Source organism: Phascolarctos cinereus, unplaced genomic scaffold, assembly GCF_003287225.1.
Source record: "Phascolarctos cinereus isolate Bilbo 61053 unplaced genomic scaffold, phaCin_HiC Scaffold_2;HRSCAF=192, whole genome shotgun sequence".
In the NCBI taxonomy this organism is placed as follows: Eukaryota; Metazoa; Chordata; class Mammalia; order Diprotodontia; family Phascolarctidae; genus Phascolarctos; species Phascolarctos cinereus.
In genome coordinates, this window is record NW_027555625.1 from 357512537 (window position 1) to 357538248 (window position 25712).

Here is a 25712-nt window from a genome sequence, read left to right on the forward strand (position 1 = left end):
TTTCTCCTGACTCTAGTAGGTCAGATTTTCTATTCAGTTCTGGTCTTTTCTTCACAAATACCTGAAAATCCTTTAGTTCATTAAATGTCCATTTTTTTCCCATTCAGGATAACACACATAACTTTGGTGGGTAAATTATTCTTAGTTGCAACCTGGCTCCTTTGCTCTTTGGAATATATTGTTTCATGTCCTTTGGTCTTTGAATGTAGAAGTGGCTAAATCTGTGTTATTTTGATTGTAGCTCCACAGTATTTGAATTAAAAATTTTTTAAATTGCTTCTAGTATTTTCTCTTTGACCTGGGAGCTTTGAAACTTACCTACGATGTTCCTATGAGTTTTTATCTTGGGATATCTTTCAGGTGGTAATTGATGGATTTTTTTCTATTTCTATTTTACCTTCTCATCCTAAAATTTTCAGGCAATTTTCCTTAATAATTTCTTGAAGTGTAGTGTCACTCATTCTTTAGGATTAGATTGTTTAGTTTCCAATTAATTTTAATCTATATTTCTACACCCCTTTATTGAATATATATTTTTTGCATTATGATCAGAAAAGATGCATTTTAAAAGATGCATTTACTTTTTTGCTTTTCTGCATTTAGTTGTGAAGTTTTTTATGCCCTAATTCATGGTGAATTTTTGTGTATGTGCCATGTAACATTTTCTCAGCAACATTGAGAAAATGTATATTCCTTTCTATTCCCATTCAGGTTTCTCCAGAGGTCTATCATATCTAATTTTTATATAATTCTATTCAACTCCTTAACTTCCTTTTTGTTTATAGTTTGGTTATATTTATCTAGTTCTGAAAGGTGAAAGTTGAGTCTGAATAGTATAGTTTTATTGTCTATTTCTTCCTGTAACTCATTTAACTTCTTTAAAAATTTGGGTGCTATAGCATTTGGTGCCTGTATATTTAGTATTTATATTACTTCACTGTCTATACTACCTTTTATTTTTTTCTTTATTTACTATTTTATTTTTTCCCAATTACATGTAAAAACAATTTTTTAAAATTTTAAATTAATTTATTTTGAATTATCAACAATCACTTCCATAAGCTTTTGAGTTTTAAATTTTTCTCTCCCTCCCTAAAATAGCGCTCAATCTGATATAGGCTGTACATATATATTCCTATTAAACATATTTTCACATTAGTGATGTTGTAGGTAAGAATTAGAACCAATAGGAGGAATCACCAGAAAGAGGAAACAAAGAAGAAAAAAAATAGCAAATAGTATACTTCAATCTGCATTAAACTCCATAGTTCTTTCTTTGGATGTGAATGGCATTTTCCATCATGAGGCCTTTGGAGATGTCTTGGATCCTTGTGTTGCTGAGAAGGATTAAGTCTATCAATATTAGTCATAGCACAATGTGGCTGTTACTGTTAAAAACAATTTTCAACATTCATTTGTAAAACTGAGTTCCAAAAAAAAAAAACCAAACCAAAAAAAAAACCCCTCTGAATTCCCAAATTTTCTCCCTACTGCCCCACCCCCCTCATTGAGAAGACAGAAATTTGATGACATGTGTAGTCATGCAATACATATTTCCATATTAGTCATGTTGTAAAGGAAAACACAGCAAAATAAAAACACAAGAAAAATGAAGTAAAAAAAGTATGTTCAATCTGTATTCAGACTCCCATCTGTTCTATCGATAGCATTTTTCATTATAAGTTATGGTACCTTTCAGTAAGATGTATTTTCCTTCTTTATCTCTTTCAGTTGGATCGTTTTTTGCTTTTGCTTTCTCTGAGAACATGATTGCTACATTTGCTGTTTTTTACTTAAGCTGAAGCATAATAGATTCTTCTCTAGCCTTTCATCTTTATTTACTCTGTGTGTGTTGTCTCTTTGCTTCAGATGTGTTTCTTGTAAACAACATAGTGTAGGATTTTGTTTTTTTAATACATTCTATCTGTTTCTGTTTTATGAGTGAGTTCATTCTATCACATTCACAGTTATGATTACTGTGTATTTCTCTTCATCTTATTTTTCCCATTTATCCTTCTCTCTCTCTTCACCTTGTCCCTCTTCAACACAGTGTTTTGCTTCTGACCACCACCTCCTCTAATCTACCCTTCCTTCTATCACCCTTACTTCCCTATAGCGTAGGATAAATTACTATGCCCTATTGAGTGTGTATGCTATTCCCGCTTTGAGCCAATTCTCATTAGAGTAAGTTCAAGTGATGCCTACCCCCCTATCTTTCCCTCGACTTTAATAGATCTTTCACACTTCTTCATGGGAGATAATTTACCCTGTTTTATCTCTTTCTTACCTTTTCTCCCAGTGCAATTTCCTTTCTTACCCCTTATTTTGATTTTTTTAAACCTGTCCCATCAAAGTCAATTTATATCTGTGCCTTCACTGTATATTCCTTCTAACTTCCCTAATAGTGACTTTGACTCTGTGTAGAGATGTAAACTGTTTAATCTTATTGAATCCCTTGTGTTTTCTCTTTCCTGTTTATTTTTTTATGCTTTTCTTGAATCTTGTATTAGAAAATCATATTTTTTGTTCAGCTTTCATCTTTTTATCAGGAATGCTTAAACGTTCTCTATTTCATCAAATGTCAATTTTCCCCCCTGAAGGATTATGCTCAGTTTCACTGGGTTGGTAGTCCTGATTGTAATCCTAGATCCTTTGCCTTCCAGAATACCATATTTCCAAGCCTTCTGATCCTATTATGTAAAAGTTACTAAATCCTGTATAATTATGACTGTGGCTCCATGATATTTGAATTGTTTCTTTCTGGCTGTTTTCAGTGTTTTCTCCTTGACCTGGGAGTTCTGGAATTTGGCTGTCATATTCCTGGGAATTTTCATATTGGGATCTCTTTCAGGAAGTGACCAGTAGGTTCTTTCAATTTCTCTTTTACCCTCTGGTTCTAGGATATTAGGGGAGTTTTCCTTAACAATTTCTTGAAATACAATTTTCAGGCTCTTTTTTTGATTATGGCTTTTAGGTATTCCAGTAATTCTTAAATCATCTCTTCTGGATCCATTTTCCAAGTCAGTTACTTTTCCAATGAGATATTTTATATTTTCTTCAATTTTTTTTATTATTATTATTTTGTTTGATTGATTGTTAATGTTAATGTCTCCTGGAGTCATTAACTTCCACTTGCCCAATTCTGATTTTTAAGGAATTATTTTCTTTAGTTGACTTTTGTGCCTCCTTTTCCATTTGGTCAGTTCTACTTTTTTAAGGAGTTGTTTTCTTCGGTGAATTTTTGTACATTTCCTCTCATTTTTTGTGCTTCCTTTACCAAGCTGTTGACTCTTTTTTTCATGATTTTCTTGTATCAGTCTCCTTTCTTTTCCCAATTTTTCTTCTACCCCTCTTATTTTATTTTAAAAATCCTACTTGAACTCTTCCAGGAGTTCTTTTTGAGCCTGAGACCAGTTCAGATTTTTCTTTGAGGTTTTACATGTAGGTGTTTTGACATTGAGTTTGTGTTTTGATCTTCCTTGGCACCATAGTAACTTTATAGGGTTAGATCTTTCTTTAATTTTTTGCTTATTTTCCAGTCTTTTTCATGACTTTTAAAGGTGGGCTCTGCTCCTGCGGTGGAGGGGGCACTGTCCCACGCTTCTTAAATTGGGGACTGGGCCCACAGGGTCTGGTGGCTGGTCAGCTGCGAGGCCTCTCAGCTAGCTGATCTGCTATGCCCAATCCCTGGTACCTCTCTGCTGGCCTGCTGTTCTGGGGCCATGGAGTTCGGCAGCTGGCCTGCTACACTGGGGCGGTGGAGCTTGCCTCCGAAGGTCTCCTGCTGGCTTCCTTGGGCATGGCCTGTTGCTGGCTCGTACGGATGCTGGCTCCGCTGGATCGTGCTCCCTTTTTATCAATACAAGACACACCTTTCCTGACCGCCTTCTAGGTTGTCTTTGGCTGGGAAAGTATTTTGCCCGATCTTTCTGTTGGTTCTGCTGCTGCAGAATTCATTTTGAAGTGTTTTAGTTCTTTGGAGGTGAATGTTGGAGAGTTCAGGCGACTTCCTGCCTTATTCTGCTGTCTGATTTTACATTTTAAATAAATTTATTTGTTCAGATGTTTTTCAGTGCTGTAATGTCAGAATTGTTTGTTTTATTTCCTTTGATTTTCTCTGACTTTTCTTTGATTAAAAACTCATCCGCTTTCCACAGTCGTTAAAAAGTATTTTCTTCCCTGGCCCTCTAATTTTTGACGTGGTGATTTTCTAGATATGTTTCCATTTTTGGCTTCCTTTGGTATACATTGTGACACGCTGATCTAAACCCAATTTTATGCCCTACTAATTTATAAAAGGCATTAAAAATTTGAGTGAATTTTTTGTCAAATCTTGGGGCTAAGTAGGACATCATAGCATCTGCAGTAAATAAAATCATTATTTTGTTTCCACTTTGCCAGTGTTTATTCCCTCAATTTCTATTTTTGTCTTATTGCTATAGGTAGCATTTTTGGCATTATATAAAATTATAGTGGTGATAATAGATCTATTTCCTTTACCCTTCATTTTTTTGGACAAGCCTCTAAGATTTATCTCTTATTGATAATTTTATGTTCTTGGTTTTAAATAGACACTATTTATTATATTAAGGAAAGTCTTTTATTCTTGTGCTTTTTAGCTTTCGATAAAAAGTGTCTTATTTTGTCAAAAGCTTTTCCTGCATCTGTCAGTAATCAAATTTGTATTGCTTTTGTTGTTATTATGGTCTGTTATATTGATAGTTTTCCTACTGTGCCATCCCTGCATTTATGGCATAAATTCAACCTGGTTATAGTGTATAATCTTTTTAATATGTTGCTGTTGCCTCTTTGCTTATATTTTTGTTTAATTTATTTTGTGTTTGTGTGTATGTTGATATTCATTACTGGTTTTGGTTTTTGGTTTTTTCCCCTCTATACTGCCTCCCCTTGGTATAGGTAACAAGACTGAAGGAATTTGATAACATACCTTTTTCTATTTTTGCAGATAATTTATTTAATATTGGAATTAACTACTCTTTGAATGTTTGATAGAATTCAGTAGAAGATAGAATAATTCCATCTTCTCCTTTGAGAGTTTTTCTCCCCCTGTAGGAATTCATTTATGGCTCCTTTACTTTCTGTTTATGAGATTGGGTTATAGAAATTATACTTTTTGTACTAATTTAGGTATTCTATATTTTTGTAAATATATATTTATTTTATGTTAATCAGTTTTGTTGGCATGTAGTTGGGCAGAAGAACTTCTAATATTTCCCTTCATTTCCTCTTCATTTGTTGAGTTCTCATTATTCATTTTTGATATTGGCAATTTGACTTTTTTTTCAGATTTTGCTAATGATTTATTTCATTATCTACTTTATTAGTTTTTTTAAACAGCTCCTTTCACTTACCAATTCTTTTTCTTTTTTGCTTTTAATTTTGTTAATCTTTATTTTCAGTATATCTATTGTAGTGATTTGTCATTGTTGTAGTTGGTTTTTTTAAAATTTGTTGCTCTTCTAGTTTTTTATTTTAGTTGCATGGACAGTTTATTTGAAGGCATGAGAGACAATGAAATAATACCAATACTTTTCATATATATACATATATATTCATTGAATGGCACAGCATCTAAATACTTAAAAGAAAAGTTAATCAAATTATAAGGAAAAATAGCCAGTAAACCTATAATAGCCTCCTCAGTGAACCTTTTTCAGGCCCAGACAAGTCTAATAGATAAATAATAAAGAAGATGAGAAATTTGTTGTTAATAAGATTTTAGTATATTGTCTCACTGTTGCATCCCAGAAGTTTGGCATATTGTCTTATTGTTGATGAAATTTCCTGTTGTTAATATGATTTGGTTTTTGGCTCAACAATTCTTTATGATTAAGTTATTTAATATTTAATCTCCATTAAAATAGAAGTCCTTTCTACTATTGTGATTGAAATTAAGGTAAACGGAGGCAACCCAGTTTCAAGCATATTCAGTTCATTGGTAAAGCCAGCAGTTACCACCAAATGGAGTCTTTAGGTCCTCAACAAGCCAGAGACACTAAATGAAGGCTGACAGATTATTTTTATGAACAAAAGGAAGACCGTCCAAAAACTAGCAGGCAGCATCACAGATGAGGAAAACAACTTGATTGGTTACAAAGTCAGAAGCAATGTAGATATGGGGGACAATATCATTGGCTGATAGTCTGGAATGCAGGGCTGGCAACATTCCCTCCTTCCATCCTGTAATATGAACAGCTGATTGGTGGTGTCCACCTGCATGGCTAGGTAGTATCACAGTGATAGCAGACCAGACTTTCTTGATGGATAGCCAGTGTTGCAAGATAACAGACAAGACTCCTTGGCATCCACCTGCATCCTTCAAGGATAACAGATTTCCTTAACATAAAAATAGAACAGTGATTAGCAGGAAAACAATTCCTTTTTTTGGGGGGGGGTTGTTAGGCAATGGAGTTAAGTGACTTGCCCAGGGTCACACAGCTAGTTAAGTGTTATGTGTCTGAGACCAGATTTGAACTCAGATGCTCCTGACTCTGAGGCCAGAGCTCTATCTACTGTGCCACCTAGCTGGCGCAGGAAAACAACTTCTAAACTTAACTCAGAGATAATGGGTGATTTATAGGAAAGCTGGGTTTCCAAACTTCATTCAGAGACAAATGAAACATTATTGAAATAATTATACAAAATGTTGGTAGTGATATAAAATGAAATCAATTACAGAATAAATCAATTGATTTTCTCAGTTTTCACTTCCAAGATCCTTTGCTAATTGTGGTTTTTATTATGTTATTGCCAGTAAAGGATATGTTTAATATTTATGCTTTTGCTGCACTTGTCTAGGAGGTTTTTATATCCTAGTACGTGGTTAATTTTTGTAAAAGTTTTATGCCTGGAAAGATGAGAAATATGAGTACTCATTTTGGTTCTCATTAAGCAATTACGAGAGAGCTATCACATTCAGCTTTTCTAAAGTTCTATTCAGGTCCTCATCTTCTTTATTATTTATCTTTCTATTAGATTTGTCTAGGCCTGAAAGAGGTACACTGAGGTGGTTATTATAGTTTTGCTGGCTATTTTCCCTTACAATTTGATTCACTTTTTCTTTTAAGTATTTAGACAGTGTGCCATTCAGTGATCTCTCTCTCTCTCTCTCTCTCTCTCTCTCTCTCTCTCTCTCTCTCACACACACACACACACACACACACACACACTCACACACACTCACACACATACATATGAAAAGTATTGATATTATTTCATTACCTTTGGTGCCTTCATGCATAATATAATTTCCTTATTTACCTCTTTCAACTCTGTTTTTATTACTGCCTTGCCTGAGATTATGATTGTTATTGCTGCTTCTTTGAATTTATCTGCTCCAGCCTCTCATTTTAACTCTGTGTGAATCTGTTTCATATGTTTTTTTTTTAATAACATATTCTTAGATTCCGTTTTTTAATCCCTCCTGCTGTTCTTCTTTTATGGGTGAGTTCATCCCATTCACATTCATGGTTATAGTGGCTGATTGAGTATTTCCCTCCATCATATCTTCTATTTTTTCTTCTCTGTCTCCCTTCTCTTGTCACAATGAAAAAGGTGGTGAAAGAGAAGGTGTGATCAGCACTAGGGATCTACATTTGAAGTAATCTGCTTCTGCTTCACCCTTTTTGCCTTCACCCAAACCCATATCACTGGTTCTTACCTTTCACTTTCCAGTTATGATCCATTCTCTGAAATTTGTTTGTTTTGCTTGTAACTATTCTGTCCCTGTTGTACTCTTCTTAAACCTTTCTCTTCTCTTTCCTGTCTCTGCCTATTTCCTGGTTGTATTTTATGTATTATTTCACCAGTCTCTGTGTGTATGTGTGTGTGTGTGTGTGTGTGTGTGTGTGTGTGTGTATTTGATCCTCCTTTGTTAGATTCAAACAAGAGTGATGTTCCTATGTAGTTTCTGCTCCACACACTCCTTTCATTTTTGTATAATCTTTTTCCACATCTCAGTTATGATGAATTTACAGTAAGTTTTCCCTTGCTTCTTCCTTATTTCTTCCATATTCTCTTTTCCTTTCTTTTTATTTTAAAAAGTACTATTTGAAAGAGAACTTTATTATCAGTACAACTAAAAATGATAATGCATAGAAAGTCAAGAGGCTGTGGAATGTCAGGAAGAAAACATGTATTCACAAAGAGTGATCAACTCCAAAGCAAAATATGTGGTCCAAAAAATGTCTCCAAAAAGCTCCTCAACATAATTAATCCAATTACTACAAACAACTTCTCTGAGTAAGATGAAGATATTGCAGTTGTCATGTTTTCATTGTGCCTTTCTTCAGTGAGCGGGGGAGCTGCTTGAGAGAGATAAGGACTGAATATCTATACAGGAGACACCTCTGGGCTGCTTGCTAGACTTAAGAATATGATCGTACAGCCAAACTGCATCTGGCACCCAATCAGTGCCAGAAGTCTCTTCAACAACATTTACAAAAACTCAATTTGCCTCAGTTGCTCTATTACTTTTTTTTTTTGGCTGTTCATCTAGCCCTGCTTATCATTCCTCCAACTCTTTTATTACTTTTTCTTTCTCTTCTGCTTCCTGCTTCTGAGAATTAGCATCAAGGACTTTTAAGTGTTAAATTTGTACTTGTTTTCACTTACAGATGCCCTATTTCTGACTACTGTCTTTACATTTGTGAACTAGCTGTATAACTATCTGACACATCATAATTCTGTATCATTTTCTATTCATAATTCCATTCACAGCATGACATGTTCCTTTACCCTTCCCCTTCCCCTCCTCTCCTTCAGCTTTCCTTGCCAGGATGTAGGCATGCTGCAACTTTGGAGGGTGTAAAAGTGCTCATCATTTAAAAAAATTTTTTTTAATTTTAAAAAAAATTTTATTAATTTATTTTGATTTATCAACAATCACTTCCATAAGCTTTTGAGTTGAAAATTTTTCTCTCCCTTCCTCCCCCTCATCCTCCCCAAGACGGCGCACAATCTGATATAGGCTTTACATTTACATACCCGTTAAACATATTTTCACATTAGTGAAGTTGTAAGTAAAAATTAAAACCAATAGGAGGAACCATCAGAAAGATGAAACAAAACTCAACAGAAGGTAAAAAATAAGTGATAGTGATTTGACTTCCATAGTTCTTTCTTTGGATGTGGACAGCATTTTCCATCCCGAGGCCTCTGGGGATGTCTTAGATCCTCGTAACGCTGAGAAGGGTTCAGTTTAACAATCTTAGTCATTGCATAACGTGGTTGTTATTGTGTACAAAGTCCTCTTGGTTCTGCTCACTTCACTCAGCATCAGACCATATAAGTCTTTCCAGGTTTTTCTGAAGTCAGCCTGTTCATCATTTCTTATAGCACAACAGTATTCCATTACATTCATATACCACAACTTGCTCAGCCATTCCCCAATTGATGGGCATCCTCTCAATTTCCAATTCTTTGCCACCACAAAAAGAGCTGCTATAAATATTTTTGTACATGTGGGTCCTTTTCCCATTTGTTTGATCTCTTTGGGATATAGCCCTAGAAGTGCTATTGCTAGATCAAAGGGTATGCACATTTTTGTAGCCCTTTGGGCATAGTTCCAAATTGTTCTCCAAAATGGTTGGATCATTTCACAACTCCACCAACAATGTATTAGTGTTACAATTTTCCCACATCTTCTCCAACATTTATCATTTTCCTGTTTTGTCATGTTGGTCAATCTGATAGGTGTGATGTGGTACCTCAGAGTTGTTTTGATTTGCATTTCTCTAATCAATAACTATTTAGAGCATTTTTTCATATGACTATAGATGGCTTTAATTTCTTCATCTGAGAACTGTCTGTTCATATCCTTTGACCATTTATCAATTGGGAAATGAGTGCTCATCATTTTTTGAAGCCTAAGATTTTGCTCTTCAGACTCTCTAAGAAGGCTGTGGCCAGATTTTCCTTGCTACAACAGTAGCTATGGCAGCTTTACCAAATGAGCTTTGGCCATGCTACATCAAAACAGAAACCTATCCTTGTCCCCATCCCCTCAACTCTCATCTTATTTAATTCCCTCTTATTCAGATTCTAAAGGAGCACTTGCCTTTTCTTTCCCTTTTAGAACTTATAAGCCTTTCATCATCATTTAGTCCCTTCCATCTGCTTTCATATATTTTGCCTTCATACATTTCTTTTAACTTCTGTGTTTATATTTCAAAGTTTCTACTCACTTCAAAGTTTCATGAGGAATAGGGGCAGCTAGGTGACGCAGTGGACACAGCTCCTGCCCTGGAGTCAGGAGGACCCGAGTTCAAATCCGGCCTCAGACACTTGACACTAGCTGTGTGACCATGGCCAAGTCACTTAAACCTGATTGCCAAAGCAAAAAAAAAAAAAAAAGGTTCATGAGGAATGCTTGGAAGTCCTCTATTTCACAAAGAATTGTTCCCGCCCCCCCAAAAGGATTATTCGTAGTCTTGTAGGTAAAGTTTTTCTTGGTTGTAAGTCTTTATCTTTTTGTCATTTGGCAATACTGTATTTTAAGATTTTCTCTCTTTTGTAGTTGCAACATAGTCTTGTGTAATCCTGTTTTCTTGGTACTGCATTTCTTTTTCTCTAGCACTTGCAGTATTTTTTATTTGACCTAGAAGCTCTAGCTTTAAGCTAAGACATTTCTAGTAGTTTTTGTTTTGGGATGAGTGTTGGGTAGATTCTTTCCTTTTTCACTTTGTTCTAAGAAAGCTAGGAAATTTTATTTTATTTCTTGAACATGGTATCCAGGCTTTTTTTGTTGTTGTTGTTAACTTTTTTTTTTATAATTTTCACAGAATCCAAGGATTCTTAAATGGTTTCTCCTTGACCTGTTTGCATTTACTATGCGCCAGACACATTTTCAATTGTTTAATTTGTTCTAATATTTCTTGTCTCATGTTTGCTCCATTCTTTTTTTTTTTTTTTTAGGCAATTGGGGTTAGGTGACTTGCCCAGGGTCACATAGCTAGCGTCAAGTGTTTGGTCTGAGGCCGAATTTGAACTCAGGTCCTCCTGACTTTCAGGGCCGGTGCTCTATTCACTGTGCCACCTAGCTGCCTCTAGAAGCCTTCTATATAGCTAAGGTTTTCTAATTTCTTTTCTAAACTGTTTATTCTCCTTTCAGTTTTTTCCTTTATGTATAATTCCATTTTAAAAAATCTCTTGCTTAATTCTTCCAGGTTCTATTTCAATCTTTGTGACCAATGTTTTTTTCTTTTTTTTTCCTTTTTTTCTCTGAAGCTCTGTGCATAGGTATTGTGGGGTTGCTCTTTTGTCTGTTAGGCAGCTATCAATTTATAAGAATTCTTTATTTAGGTGTCTTTTGTTCATTAGTTCCACCAGGCTCAATTCATGATTTTGCACTTAGTGACAGGACCAGGTTCCGCCCATCCTTAACTCTTGAATGTGGTAGTTAGGTCCTTTTTTGTCCTGACCTCTCTTTCCTGGGTTCTTGCCCTTTTGTCCTGACTTTTCTTTCATTAGGTACTTGCCCTTAGCTTTCACTTCCCCTGCTGTCCCTGTTTGACTCAGTGGGCACTGCCATGGTCTTTCATTTTCTCTTAGACTTCCATTCTGCTGTGGTTATCTCCATTTGGGGTGCTACCTTGGGCTTCTGGCCTATTTACCTACACTCATGTTGACTTTTGTATGGGACCCTTCTTCTAGGTTCTGTAGCAGATTTGTATTTTTATGGTGTCCTGAGATGGATGGAGGAACTTACTGATGTTTCTCTTTGGAGTTTTTGGACAACATTCAATCTGGTGCTTGTTTTACATCATCAAGGGAGTAAAAGTAGGAGAGTGGGGCTGTCTGTAGCCTTTGACTTTGCCATAGTAAAAAGTGCTGTCTTTTTTACTTTTTTAAAGTTGCTTTTTGATGAAATTTCAGCATACCACAGAAAAATGAAGTATGTGATTTAACTCTTAACTTTTTATATAAACCCTGGAAACATATTACAAGTAATTTAAAATAGTCATATTATCACATTAAAATTAATTACTGACACCAAAATATTTAAATCAATTGTTAGTGGGTTTCCTTTTAGATTATCATTGCTGCAGTTTTAATTATGTAGAAAAAATAGAATCATTACTTAGTACCAAAATAAAGTACAAGCCAAAAATTCAGATCAACAAACATTTATTTGTGTAAGACCTTTGTGCTGGAAATTGAAAAAATGAATACAAAACAGACCCCACTTTCAAGGAGTTTATTACCTAAGGGGGGAAAATATGTAGAAAAATAACTATGAAAATAACCATAAAGCTTAAATGGTAGCATTTACCTAGAAAGAAAGAACATGACATTTAGAATTCTCAGGTTAAAAAATGTATAGACATGGTACATTAATGACATGTATGACATGTATAACACAACATTTTAAAAAGGAAATGTATTAAAGATAAACCATGCTCCTAAGAACTTTATGTGAAAACAGCTCTTGTTTCAACGTCTTAGGGAAATTGCAGTTATAAGCCACCATTGTCCTGTGATGATTTGCAAAACAAAACTACTTCAGGATTGTCCATTACAGCTGTTTTTATATAAACTTAAAAACTTATAATAGATATCAAGCCCAAGCAAAAATACATAAAAAAAACCCAAATAACCATCTTAAATTTTCCATGATTTTGGGAGTTAAGAAATGGAAGACCAGAGATATACTCTGATTAAGATAAGCAAAATTGTTGGTATCATAAATATCATTATTAATTAGAAACCATGATTGAACGATTGAAATAAATCCATTTGCATTTTAAATAACTGCAATTTTATCTGTATTTTAATAGTAAAATTTACATAGCCTGTGTACTACACATAAATGGATAAAAATGATCCACGTTGTTATTTTGTAAGGAGGAGGGAAGATATTTTTTTTTTCCAGCCAAAGACAAGGTTTATTAGAACATCTACCATATCGGACAGACTCTTAAGGAGTCTGAACATTAGCGAGCTATTGGCTGGATTGTAAGAATCTGAGCATTTGGCTAGATTATAAGAATCTGAGCCAAAGATGGGTTTTTATTCAGTGTCTCTTCAAATTGTAGGCTCTCATTCTGAATTCAGTAAAGATGTAACTATGTCACTGTTATGTCTCTTCTGCATAGGAAGAAGGTGCCCACTCCCAGAACAGAAAATAATGAACTACATGTACCAGCTGTGTAAGTCTCTTGATCACATGCATAGGTAGGTGACTCAATTTATGAACATAAATTCACAAGAAAATTTAGCACTTATTAAAATATTATTTTAAGATACTTGGATTGATTCTGTTTTTTCTTCTGTGTTGGTACAGAAATGGAATATTTCACAGAGATGTAAAACCAGAAAATATATTAATAAAGGTAAGATGTTTTACATAAGAAAATGGTATTGAGCTTGACTTGGAATTCAGAATTCTGTGTCTTATCTCCTAGAGTTAGAGCTGATGTACCATATTTTCAGTAAATTTTGAATCTGAGAGAATCCAGCTTTTAGATCCAGTTCAGTTCAGCATATTTTCCCTAAGTACCTATTATGTATGCCAAGTACCATGCTAAGCAATGGAGTAATACAAAAGTTTAGATATAGTTCCTCATCTCATGTAAATTAACAGCCTAACAGGGTGTTAAGACACAAAATTATATACTTTAATGGATTTATTATTTCACTGGTGGTATTATTCCTTCTATGCTTTCTCACTCTTTGCAATTTCATTAGTCATTCTGTGAAATGTGCCGTTCAGTATTTAGCTTGACTGGCCTTTTGGCAGCATATAGGCAATTATACTGTGCTAGTGTAGCATTCACGAATGCTGGGCTTTGACACAGGAAGTATTTTGAAAGAGGACAAACCAAGGTGCTGTGTTACCTTACAGAAAAAGGTGAATTCGCATCTTCTATAAGAAGACCTTCCCAACCCTCTTAATTCCAGTATCCTCTCTCTTTTAATTATTTCCTATTTTTCTGGTACATAGTTTGTACCTATTTGTTGGCTTGTCTCCCCCATGAAATTGTGAGCTGCTTGAGGGCAGAAATTGTCTTTTGCCTCTGTTTTAATCTCCAATGCTTACTGGAGTGCCTGACAGATAGTAGTAAATGTTTATTGACTGATTGTCTGATTGATTGATGGGAAGGGATCAGAAATCTACACTGAGAAATGCCTTAGCCTTAGTAATCTTGGTCATATCACTTAATGTCTCTGAAAGTCAATTTTCTTATCCACAAAATGTGGTATTTATTGTAGTACCTACCTCATAACAATTGTTTTGAGGATCAAAGAAGAAAATAAGATTGAAAACACTTTTAAACTATAAAGTGCCATACACCTAAGTTATTACCACATGCATTTATATCTGACACACTGCTGTCATTGATTTACAAGAAACTTAATATGAATGAATGAAGTTCTTCAGAAACACAGGAGTCACCACTGAAATTTTTGGCCAGCTTTCAAGAAGCACAGGAAACAGATAGCCATGACTATCCATGGAGAATGCTTGAGGACTGGTTTTTTTAAATTTTTATTTTTAAAATCAGTTTAATGCCATGCAATTTAGTTAGATAACATGACATCATTATTATGGAATTATGACTGGCATCCTATGCTTTATAGAATACATGAGTCCTAGAAAAGTTGGCTTAAAGTTAATTTCTGTAAAGCAAATCTTGTTTTCTCATTAACTTCACTTATAGTGCTACTATTTAATGTATGTTATACCAATCAGAAGCCCGGGCTTACAGGGTAGAAGCTTGAGTAATGGCTTGGAAGTGAAGGCTAGAATACAGAAGAATGGAAACTTAAAGAAAGGTGGGAAGCATCATAGTGGGTCTAGGTCCAGGCAAGGCATGGTGAATATTCACCAGTCAGAAACCTGGGGTCCCAGGATAGAATTTTGAATTTTGGGTTAGAGGATGAGACGACAATATAGGCAAATAGCAGTTTAAAAATGACCAATAAATAGTGGAAGTAGAAGTAGTAAGATGATAAAAATTACTCATTTCAAAGAAAAATTTTTAATATCTAATGTTTTTAAATTTAAAAAAATTGAGCAAAAATTTATTTCCAATATTTTATATATAAACTTTTCAACTAACAAATACTCTAATGATCCTCATTGATAATGTACAACAGAGAGCCTGTCATTTAGAGCCCATTAGTCTGGCTCCAGCCCACTTCTCTAGGTATATTTCATAGTCATACAGGCCTCCTTATTTCTTAAACATGACATACTCTCTCTGATTTCTGAGCCTTTGAACAGGCTATCTACGGGCCTATAATGTGTTTACTCCTCTCTTCAGACTCTTTGAATCTTTAATTTCCCTCAAGGCTTAATTGAGGGAAAGCTTAGTTTTTCGGGGACTTTTTAATGATGTCGTTGCATAAAAGCATAGAACAATAGCAAAAAGCAATTCTGTGCCTCCCTAGTAGAAAGTTGCTAAGTATTAGATGAGATTGAGGTAAGATTTTGTCATATCTCAGAGTCCTAGTCTTCTTGAAGTAGTAGATTCTTTACTAGGGTTAGAAAACAAGCATTTGCCTAAAGTGGAGCAACTGTATCACCGCACATATTTTTTAATGTGGCATAGTAGATGGGCTGGCCTCAGGGCCAGAAAGACCTGGGTTCAAGTCTGTGCTTTAGTCAGTTCTTTATAAACTGCAGAAAAATGTGCCAGCCTGCATTGGTAGAGGGAATGAACTTGTCGGGGTTACTTACATTGATGAAATCACAGGTCCAGTCAGCATCTCTACTTTGAATGCCAGAAAGCCCCCGCCGTTGACGATACAGTAAGGGGTACGTGTCACAGTGAAGGCTAAAAGCTCTCAGCGGGCAGTAACATCAAGTCTGGAGGGGAGTGCTGTGGCTGCTGACCATTGGTCAGGGGGCACAGTTTTCAAACCGTGCCTAGGGTTGTTCAGATGCCTTGTTCTAGCTGCGAGGAAATCTTTTGTTATCGTCTATATTTCACTGTTAGCATTCTGTAGAATGACTTTACATATTTTAAAGCTTATAGTCATTTGGAAACGTGTCAAATACTGATTTCCAGGGCAATTGTAAATATCTGTTTATAGTTTCGACAAATATAAACCCTACCTCCTCAGTTAGAGGGGAATTCTGAGTGCCAGGAAAGACCAGTGATTTGTTGTTTTGCAGAATAAGTGTATATCTTAGTAACTTTCTCATCAATGCATATTTGAAGCTGTTTTCCCTAAAGAAGCTACAGAATAAGATACATTTTATTTGGGCTTTAAAATTTTGCTTTTTTCTTGCAGCAGGATCTTCTGAAATTGGGAGACTTTGGGTCATGTAGAAGTGTTTATTCTAAGCAGCCATATACAGAATATATCTCTACTCGTTGGTACCGGGCCCCTGAGTGTCTGCTTACAGATGGATATTATAGCTACAAGATGGATATGTGGAGTGCCGGCTGTGTGTTTTATGAAGTCATGAGGTAAAATAATCAGATATAGCATTTAAAAGATAAAAACATTGCTGAATTTAAAAATGCTAATAACATCTCATCCTTACATGGTAGAGTTAAATATAATCAGGAGATTGGAGAAGATGATCCATAGGATCCTATCAAACTCTTAAAATTCTGTGATTTTAAAATAAGCTAAATCACAAGAGTCTGGGTTAGTGTTGGTGGTTTGATGCCACTTCATCCTTAAAAATGGATTTAAAAGCAATTCTGTGGTTTATTTTAGTTTTATACTAAACTGAAAATTTCCCACTTATTTTTTATTATTTTGATTCTCAAATACTGATCATTGATTTGCATCCAAAAGGAAGCATCACAGTTTGGGAGTTCATTTTTCTACTGTTGATCACAGTTCTACCAAAGTGGCTCTGACTAATTTGACGCTTTGATAAATCAGAGTGGATAAATAGAACAAGGCTTGTAGCCTTGATTATTTGTTCTCAGGGGTAAGCAACCAGGTAAGGTAGTGAGTGGCTTTTGATGTCAGAATTGGGCTCTTGTGATCCATTAGCAAGCCTAGTTTAGCTTTTAGCCCCTGAGGCACCACGACTACTTTGGTTTGTATGTGGAGAGGGGAAGGTGACAAGCAGAGAGAAGATAACATTATATCAGCTCTTAAATGAGCCCCAAATCTCTACCCAAATATCCCTCTAAAATCACACCAGAAGGAATAATGATAAAGAAAACCATTGAGAAGCAGTTATAAACTCTTCCATCCAGTCCCAGACTGTACAAAAATATGACCAAAATCCTGGCCCAAGCATGGTCAGAGCAGAAACAAGCCAGGACAGATGTAAGGCAAAGTGCGAAACTGCCTCAGACACAGACCTAAAGGGAGGGCCAGACCAATCAATCACTCAGTAAACATCTATGAAGTGCCTACTATGTGCCAGGCACTATGCTGAGCACAGAGGATACAAAAAGAGGCAAAAGACAGTTCCTGCCTCAGCTCACAGTCTAATGGGGGAAACAACATGCAAACAAATATATACAAAGCAAGCTATATACAGGATAATTGGGAAATAACTGAAAGAGAAGACACTAGAATTAAGAGGAGTTGGGAGAGGCTTCCTGTAGAAGGTGGGATTTCATTTAGGACTTAAAGGAAGCCAGGGAGGTCAGTAGTTTGAGTGGAGGGGGGAGAGTGTTCCAGGCATGGGGGATAGCCAGAGATAATGCCTGGAGCCTAGAGTTGGACTTTCTTGTTTGTGGAACATCCAGGAGGCCAGTCACTGTATGGGAAAGTATGTGTGAGGAGTAAGGTGTAAGAAGACTGGAAAGATATGAAGGGACTGGGTTATGGAGGGCTTTGTTGTGAATGCTAAGTATTTGCTCTTAGAGGCAGTAGGAAGCCATTAGAGTTTATTGAGTAGGGGGGAGTGATATGATTAGATCTATGTTTTAGGAAAATCACTTTTGTGGCTTAATGGAGGATAGATTGGATGGGGAGAGACTTAAGGCAGGCAGACCCACCAGTAGGCTATTACACTAATCAAGGCAGGAGATGATGAGAGCCTGCATTGAAGTGGTGACAGTGTCAGAGGAGAGAAGGGGGCATACTTGAGAGATGTTGCTAAAGTGAAAATGACAGGCCTTGGCAACAGCTTGGATATGGGGGGTGGTGAGAAAGTGAAGAATCCAGAATGACTTCTAGATTGAGAGCCTGAGGAACTGGGAAGAGCCCTCTCCAATAATAGGGAAGGTAGAATGGGATGGGTTTAGGGGAAAAGAGAATGAGTTCTGTTTTGGACGTGTTGAGTTTAAGATGAGATGTCTGAAAGGCAGCTGGAGATAGGTGATTGGAAGTCAGCAGACAGACTGGAGCAGGCTAGATAGATTTGAGAATTAGTAGCACAGAGCTGGAAATTAAATCCATAGACGCTGAAGAGATCAAGTGAAGTAGTATAGAGAGAAAAGAGAAGAGGCTCCAGCAGAGAACTTTAAGGGACACCTGTGGTTACAGGGTGTAATCTGGAGGAAGATCCAACAAACATGAAAGAAGTAGTCATCAAACAGGAGGAAAACCAGGAGAGAGTGGTGTCCCAAAAACCTAGAGAGAAGAAAGAATTAAAAAGAAGACGAGAGAAGGAGGATTAAGAAGAGATCATTGCATTTGAAGAGAGCAGTTTCAGTGGATTGATAAGGTCAAAAGCCAGATGAAAAGGAGAGAAAGTGGAGAGACCTATTGTAGATGGCCTTTTCAAGGAGGTTAGCGACCTAGGGCAGAAGAGTTATAGCAGGGATGGAAGGATCAGCTGAGGAATTTTTCAGGCTATGGGAGATGTATAGTATGGAACTTAAAGAAGAGAGATTACTTGATGATGGGGGAAGGGGAGAACCTGGAAGTGGCAATGGGAAGCAAGGAGCCCTCCATCTCCCCTGTCCTGACTAGGGAGCTGAAGAGAATGAGTGAAGTACAGTAAGTCCTGGAAGGGGTGGCCAAGGAGGCTGTATCATCAGGGGGAAGCCAGGTTTCAGTAAGAAATAATAGAAGGAAGGAGTGAGAGAGGAATAGATTTAAGATGACGGGAAGTTTGTTGCCTATGGCCCAGGCATTCCACAAGGCAGAGTGGAAGGGTGGGGTGGAGTTAGGGTCAAACTTTGGGGTGGGAGGGTTGAGGAGGATGGGAGTGGCAGTTGGGTGGGAGGGGGTGTGGAATGGGGTTCAGATAATGATCTACAGGAGTTGAGTCTCACTGGGATGTGAAGGGTATGACCAGGTGTGGGAAGGTTCATCAGTGAGTGGGAGGGTGCCTGATGTCAAAAGGAGGGCTGCTCTTTGCGCCGGAGGTTCTCCATATCCCAGTTAGGAGACGGAGCTGGTAGAAGGAGGAGGAAAATGTCTTCTGCTGCTACATATGTAAGTGGTTGCTTTGTAGTAGATGGAAGATGCCTCTCTGGGCCCAGAAGCCTTTCTTCAAGGGATACATTGTTTCTATCAGGAGATTGAAAGCTCAGGGCTCTAGTGTATCTGTGGTCTGAGGGCTTCTCACCTGAGATAATTGGCTGTGAGGCAGCAGAAGGAAGTGCCTAGCCTGGCCCCTGGCAGTCTTTCCTCCTGTTGGCAGCGCAGCTTCTTCTGGACCAGTGCTCAGGCCACAGCAGGGAAAATGACCAGAAAATATCTGCTACCAGTGTACTCGACAGCTCTGGTTGAGGCCTGTCAGGTTCACAGCAAGGGACAGAGCCAGCTCCAGGTTCAGAACTGTGCAAACAGGAGGGAGACAAGGTCAAAACCTAAGTTGAGTCACCAGAAGACTGAGCCCAAACCAGGAATACTGCAGAAGGGCATGTGGGAAGAAGCAGAGTGTGACTCCAGCACAAAGCCCTAATCCTGAAACAGGGACTAGAAACAGGAATAACCAGAAAGAAATGCCAAACACATTGAAAGAATTATGATAGCTTGGGAGAAGCCCAAAAGGTAAGCGAAGAAGAGAGTAAGCCCAAACAGAGCATAAGAGAAAAGAATGTCCTGGCCATAAGGACTCTTAAAGAATATCTAGAAGACAGTGGATAGAGCACTGGCCCTGAAGTCAGGAGGACCTGAGTTCAAATCCGGCCTCAGACCAAACACTTGACACTTACTAGCTGTGTGACCCTGGGCAAGTCAGTTAACCCCAACTGCCTTAAAAAAAAAAAGAGTATCTAGAAGAAATGAAATAAAAAATGAAAAATGTTATGTTATATGACATGAGATGACCACTGGGAGGAATGAATGTCAAAGAGAATTAATGGCTTGGAACACATGGTAGTAAAGGATTGAAGAACTGAATTGTCAGGGGCAGCTAGATGGTGCAGTGGACAGAGCACCGGCCCTGAAATCAGGAGGACCTGAGTTCAAATCTGGCCTCAGACCAAACACTTGACATGTACTAGCTGTGTGACCCTGGGCAAATCACTTAACCCCAATTGCCTAAAAATAAAAAATTTTAAAAAACTTGAATTGTCAGAAAATTGAATGGATCAAACGGAAAGTAATGTATCCATGAGACAATAAGAAACATTAAAACAAAATAAAAAGATTGAAAACAGAAGAAAATGTAAGGTACTATCAAAAAACAACTATTCTGGAAAATAGGTTAAAGAGAGATCATCTAAGAGTCACCAGACTATCTGAAAATCCTGATCACAGAAAGTGAGAGGAGAGAGAGGGGTGGAGGACAGTTACACAGGAAAGATAACATGGAGAAAATGCTTATTCTAGGTGGGTTTGTACCCATTCAAAAGTTGGGCAGTAGAATTAAATGGGTGAGGGTAAGAGCCAACATTTGTTAGTAGATTTTAATACAATAGTTTTACATTAGTAATTCAGAATTTAAGATAAGCATACCTTTAATCAAGAAGAAAAAGCTTTGAAAAGCATAAACATTTGATTCTAAACTACTGCTTATTTTGAGAACTGATTTCCACTTTATTTTGGTTTTTGTATTCAGTATTTTTTATTGATCTGGGTACTTCTTCCACTCAGATTCCAACTTCTTCATGCCTTAGGAGATCTTTTGTTTTAAACTTTAAAAATTCTTTATTTTATTCTGAATTTTACAAACACCAAAAAAAAAATTGAAAATTTCCATATACAAAGCAGGACAGAAAGAGAATTGCATATTTGAAAAAAGTATATAAGAAATTAAACATGTTACTTTCCAAGCTTTCCCAGCTATGTATCCTTCTCAAATTCCTTCTGTTCTGTACATTTTAAAAGTGCTTCAGTGGTCCTTTCTTGTCTCCTTGTTTTGGTTGGCATAATGCTAGCTTCTTTCGTTCTCCCCTGCAACCCCAACTGACAAAGCAGCACAATCAAGCAACATCTTTTCGAGCTGCTGTCTGCCTGTTTTGTTTGAATCCCCACTGACTGCACGCAGTACGCACTTAATGCCTCTTCTTTCACTCGCTCATCTGTCACAGAAAGAAAGAGCAACGTGCCGAGAAGAAAGATTCTGTGCTCCTCCCAGCAGTCCGGCCGTAAGGAGCACGGTGACTGTCCTCACATGGCAGTCATCCCACTTGTTACCTTAAAAGGCCGTCGATCCCAGCTGGGCCTGGTGCGGGAGATCCTGCATTTGCAGCGAGTAGTGAGGCTGAAGCTGATGGATCTCTGGAGCTCGGGAGTTCTGAACTGCTGTGGGCTAGGCGGATTGGGTTCTGGAGCTAAGCTCAGCATCGTTAATGAGCTTCCAGGATTGGGGGGCTGGGGCAGGGAGCGGGGCTGGCTGCCTGAGGAGGAAGGAGGTGGCCCAGGTGGAAAACTGAACAAGCCAAAGCACCTAGGCCCACTGGTGGCAGGACTGGGCCCTCTGCATTTCCAGCCTGGGAGAGATGGGGAAACTCAGTCTTTGAAAAAAAATTTTTTTTTAAAAGAGGCTGTAGATTTGAAGCTAGAAAGCCTTCAGTTCATCTGGCTTCTTCTGTCTGTGTGGCTTCTGGGAAAGTCACTTACATTTTCTGGGTCACCATTTCTTTATCCTCAGTAGACTGCCCCACAATCACCCCTTCCCTTCATCCTCTCCCTATTTACTGGCTGATTCCCTTCTGCCTACAGACACCTACCTATAGATATCCTTAAACATCTCTCAGTAGATCCTGCCGTCACCTAGCTCTTCTTTTTCGCAGCCAAAAACCTAGAAAGGCTGTTTATGCTTGTTTCATTTCCTCTTGCACTTACTTCCGTCTCTTTGCAATCTACCTTTCCAGCCTTCTTATTCAGCATTCTCAGACATGGCCATGGTGTGGATCTGTTTGTATTGGTTATACTTATTTGTTACAAGGGAGGGTTTTCATGTTTTTTGGGGGGAAGGGGAAGAATTGTGGGATGAATAATGATAGGAGTGCCAAAAATAAAGAAAAGAGCACTAAGAAATATATAGATGTGAGCTGAATAAAGTTCAGAAAGAGATACGGACAAGCAGGACAGTTTGGGGACTACTGTGTTAAATTTGTATATAGTCCCATTTTTCTGTTTTTCTTTGTATGTACAAACAAATCATATTTGTTGATATTTGTCAAATTCATAATAATTGGAAAGAATTTTTTAAAAAGAATTCTTTCCCTCAACCCCTTCCGCCTTCTCCTCCCCTCCATCCTTCTAGTGATCACAAGCCTGGCATCTCTGGGAAACTAATTATCCAGACAGCTGCTGGAGCTCTCTTCCAAAAATAAGTAACTAATTTCTTTCCCTTTTTTTTAAAAGTTATGTTCAAATTTAGTGGGTATATAGATATAATATTTATAAAAGAATTTTTCTGGTTTCCTATTCTCAAGTCAGCATGAGGATGGTTTTGTTTAGATTTTATTCCCTGAAGATATCTGAGTATTTTATGGGAAGAATGAAAATGTTCCTGATTGAGCATTGACAAAGGAGAAAAGGGTTGTTTGGAAATTAAAGGCAAATGGATAAACTGATATTAATGTCTAGAAAATGGAAGATGATATAAAGAACATATAACGTAGAGTCTTCTTGGGTATGGGTTGAAGATGAGGCAAGAGCTTAATATGGAAGAAAGATGAGAAATACTCCACAGCAGAGACTGAGTTGTAAAATGAGTAGGTCACTAATTTGTTCAGTGTTGCAAAAGCTTCTCTAACTTCTGCAGCATAACTTGGTGTGCTAGAAAAGTGGTCCAAGGAGTACAGCGGAGCTGTTAGAGGTGTAGGCAATTCTATTATATTGTTTCTGCCCAGCTGGGCCATTTGATTTCCATTTTTACAGTGGAGCCCTTGAATGATAGCTTATCCTTCAAAAGGTACAGGAACCACCAAGAGAGAACTTTATTCAGGATCTGATTTTTTAGCCAACAGGGAAGAACTGATTGCTGGGATAAAAATAACAGTTACAATTCCCACTTAAGAGTTTGTGATAGAAGAGAGAAAAGCCAGGCATAGTCTGTCACCCAAGATTTTAGTAGAGTATATTTCATTTCAGAGGAAGGCAAGGAGGTATCATACAGATGAAAATTCTTTAAGAGATGCCATCTCAGGAGACATGGAAAGCTCTTGAGAAAGAAATTCTCTAGACACAAAGAAATAATTCTATTGAGGAAGAAAAATGAGATTTATTTGAAAGGACTGATGTGGATCTACAGAGAACTGACCAATCCATTTAGATTTTAAAAGATATTAGCAAGGGCTGGCTATGACACTATAAGAGAATGGCATCAGAAGTGGTAGAGCTCAGAGGGAGAGGTTGTGTTGGCTCCATGACTGGTCAAGTCATTTTGCCTCTGAACTTCACAGAATCATGAAATTTCAGATTGGAAGGGAGCTCAGCAGCTGTTTAGTCTAGCCTGTACTCAAAAGGAATTGCCCCTGTAACATACTCGATAAGTGGTCATTCAGACTCTGCTTGAAGACCCTGGAAGCCACCCACTCCCTCTTTCAGACTGTTCTCATTGTTAGGATGATTTTCCTATCATCAACCTCAAATTTACCTCTTTGCAGCTTCTCCAGCTTTTCCTTGTTTTCTCCTCTAGGACCAAACAGAGCAAGCCTCTTCCTCTTCTACATAACAGTTCTTCAGATATTTGAAAATTGCTTCATTCCCCCTGAGTCTTTTCTTTTCTAGGCTAAACCTCCCCAATTCCTTCAACTGATCCTTCTTATTCCTGGAAGCCATGACTCTCTTAATGCAGCCCAAGATCCAAATTAGCTTTTTTTTTTTTTTTAAATTTCTACATCCCACTGTTGACTCACATTGAGGCAACAGGTCATGAAAACTTTGTATTTCAGACTAACTGTCCTCTAACCATACCTCCTTCATCCTGTACTTGTGAAATCTTTTTTCTTAAACCTAAATATACCACTTTGTGCTCATCAGTATTGAATTTTATCTTATTAGATTTAACCCAATGCTCTGGATCTTTCTGGATCCTGACACTGTCATTCATTGTGTTCGCTGTCCCTCATAGCTTTGTGTTATTATTTTCCTGACGTTATTACCATATATCTCCTCTACTCAGTAAAATCCAATAGCTCCTTTCAAGGATCAAATATAAACTGCTCTGTTTAGCATTTGGCGCCTTTCATAACATAGCCCCATGTTATTTTTCCAACTTTATTACACTCCCCTTCATGTATACTATTGTCCAGCCAGGGATATGATGATAAATGTTTGCAGCCAGCTTTCTGGAGGGAAAATGTGTGCACAGAACGTTTTAAAGTTTACTCTGCATTATAAACATCTTCTCCATCACTTTCTTGAGTCTAGACTGTCCATAAAATGATAAATCCTGATTTGTAGTGTTTGCCAGTTTCTGAGGTGTAAATTCTCAGGCTGAAAATTTAACAGTTGGTTTTTGCAAGCAAGTATGAGCAGATTCCAGCACCTCTTCCCCTGCCCCCAACCTCGGTGTTGAAGCCAAGCTGTCCTTCCTGTTCTGTTATACTACTCTACATCTCCTGTCTCTGTACATCTGCCTTGGCTACCCTCTTTTCCTTTAATGCACTCCCTTCTCACCTCTGGCTCTTAGAATCCCTAGTTTTCTTCAAGACTCATCTCAAATTCCATCTTCTACATGAAGACTTTCCTGATTCTCCTCAGCTGTGAGTGCCTTCTTCAAAATTACCTTGTATTTGTATGTGTTAGTTCTTTGGCTAAACTATAAGGTTCTCAAGGGCAAGAATTGGTTGACTTTTGTCTTTTTATTGCTAGCACCTAACAGTACATGGCACGTGATAGGAGCTTAATATCTGCTTGTTTCTTATGCTTGAAATGTACTCTTCTCACCTCAGCCTCTCAGTCAGCAAGCATCTATTATGTGTCAGACTCTGTGCTTAGAATCCCTAGTTTCTTTCAATCTCTAGTTTCTTTTTCAAAGCTGCTTCTATGAGGCCTTCCTTCATCTCCCCAGCTGTTAGTGCTTCCCTCCCACACATCAACTCACCATGTATTTATTCTGTATATATTTTGTATATGCTTAATTGTGTACACATTATCTCCCTCAATAGAATGTAAAATGTAAGCTTCTTGAGGATAGGAACTGATTTTTTGTCTTTGTCTCTAGCCTAGCACAGTACTTGGCATGTAACAGGCATTTAACAAATGACTTTTTTCTCAGTACATCTGTAAATTTAATGAATATTCCAGTCATGCCTTTATTCAAGTCATTGATAAAAATGTTAAATAGCATAGGGCCAAGCACAGATCCCTTGGACACTTGAGATCTTCTGCCAATCTGACACTGACATTAATGATGACTTTTTGAATGCTTTTCATGAAGTGACATCTGTATTACCTACCTTATAAGGTTA

General features: G+C 37.3%; 1 protein-coding gene across 4 annotated transcripts in view; it reads left to right on the top strand.

Annotated features, from left to right (window-relative positions):
- The window catches only part of MOK (MOK protein kinase), a 110309-nt gene that overhangs the window by 69245 nt on the left and 15352 nt on the right, over window positions 1-25712 (top strand). For 3 of the 4 annotated variants that reach the window (XM_020971190.2, XM_078150405.1, XM_078150404.1), the window contains 3 exons: window positions 13116-13194; window positions 13304-13352; window positions 16261-16439. In XM_020971190.2, the coding sequence (XP_020826849.1) occupies window positions 13116-13194; window positions 13304-13352; window positions 16261-16439 (307 nt within the window). The remainder of the gene's footprint in view (window positions 1-13115; window positions 13195-13303; window positions 13353-16260; window positions 16440-25712) is intronic. The other variant, XM_020971191.2, reaches the window with a different exon arrangement.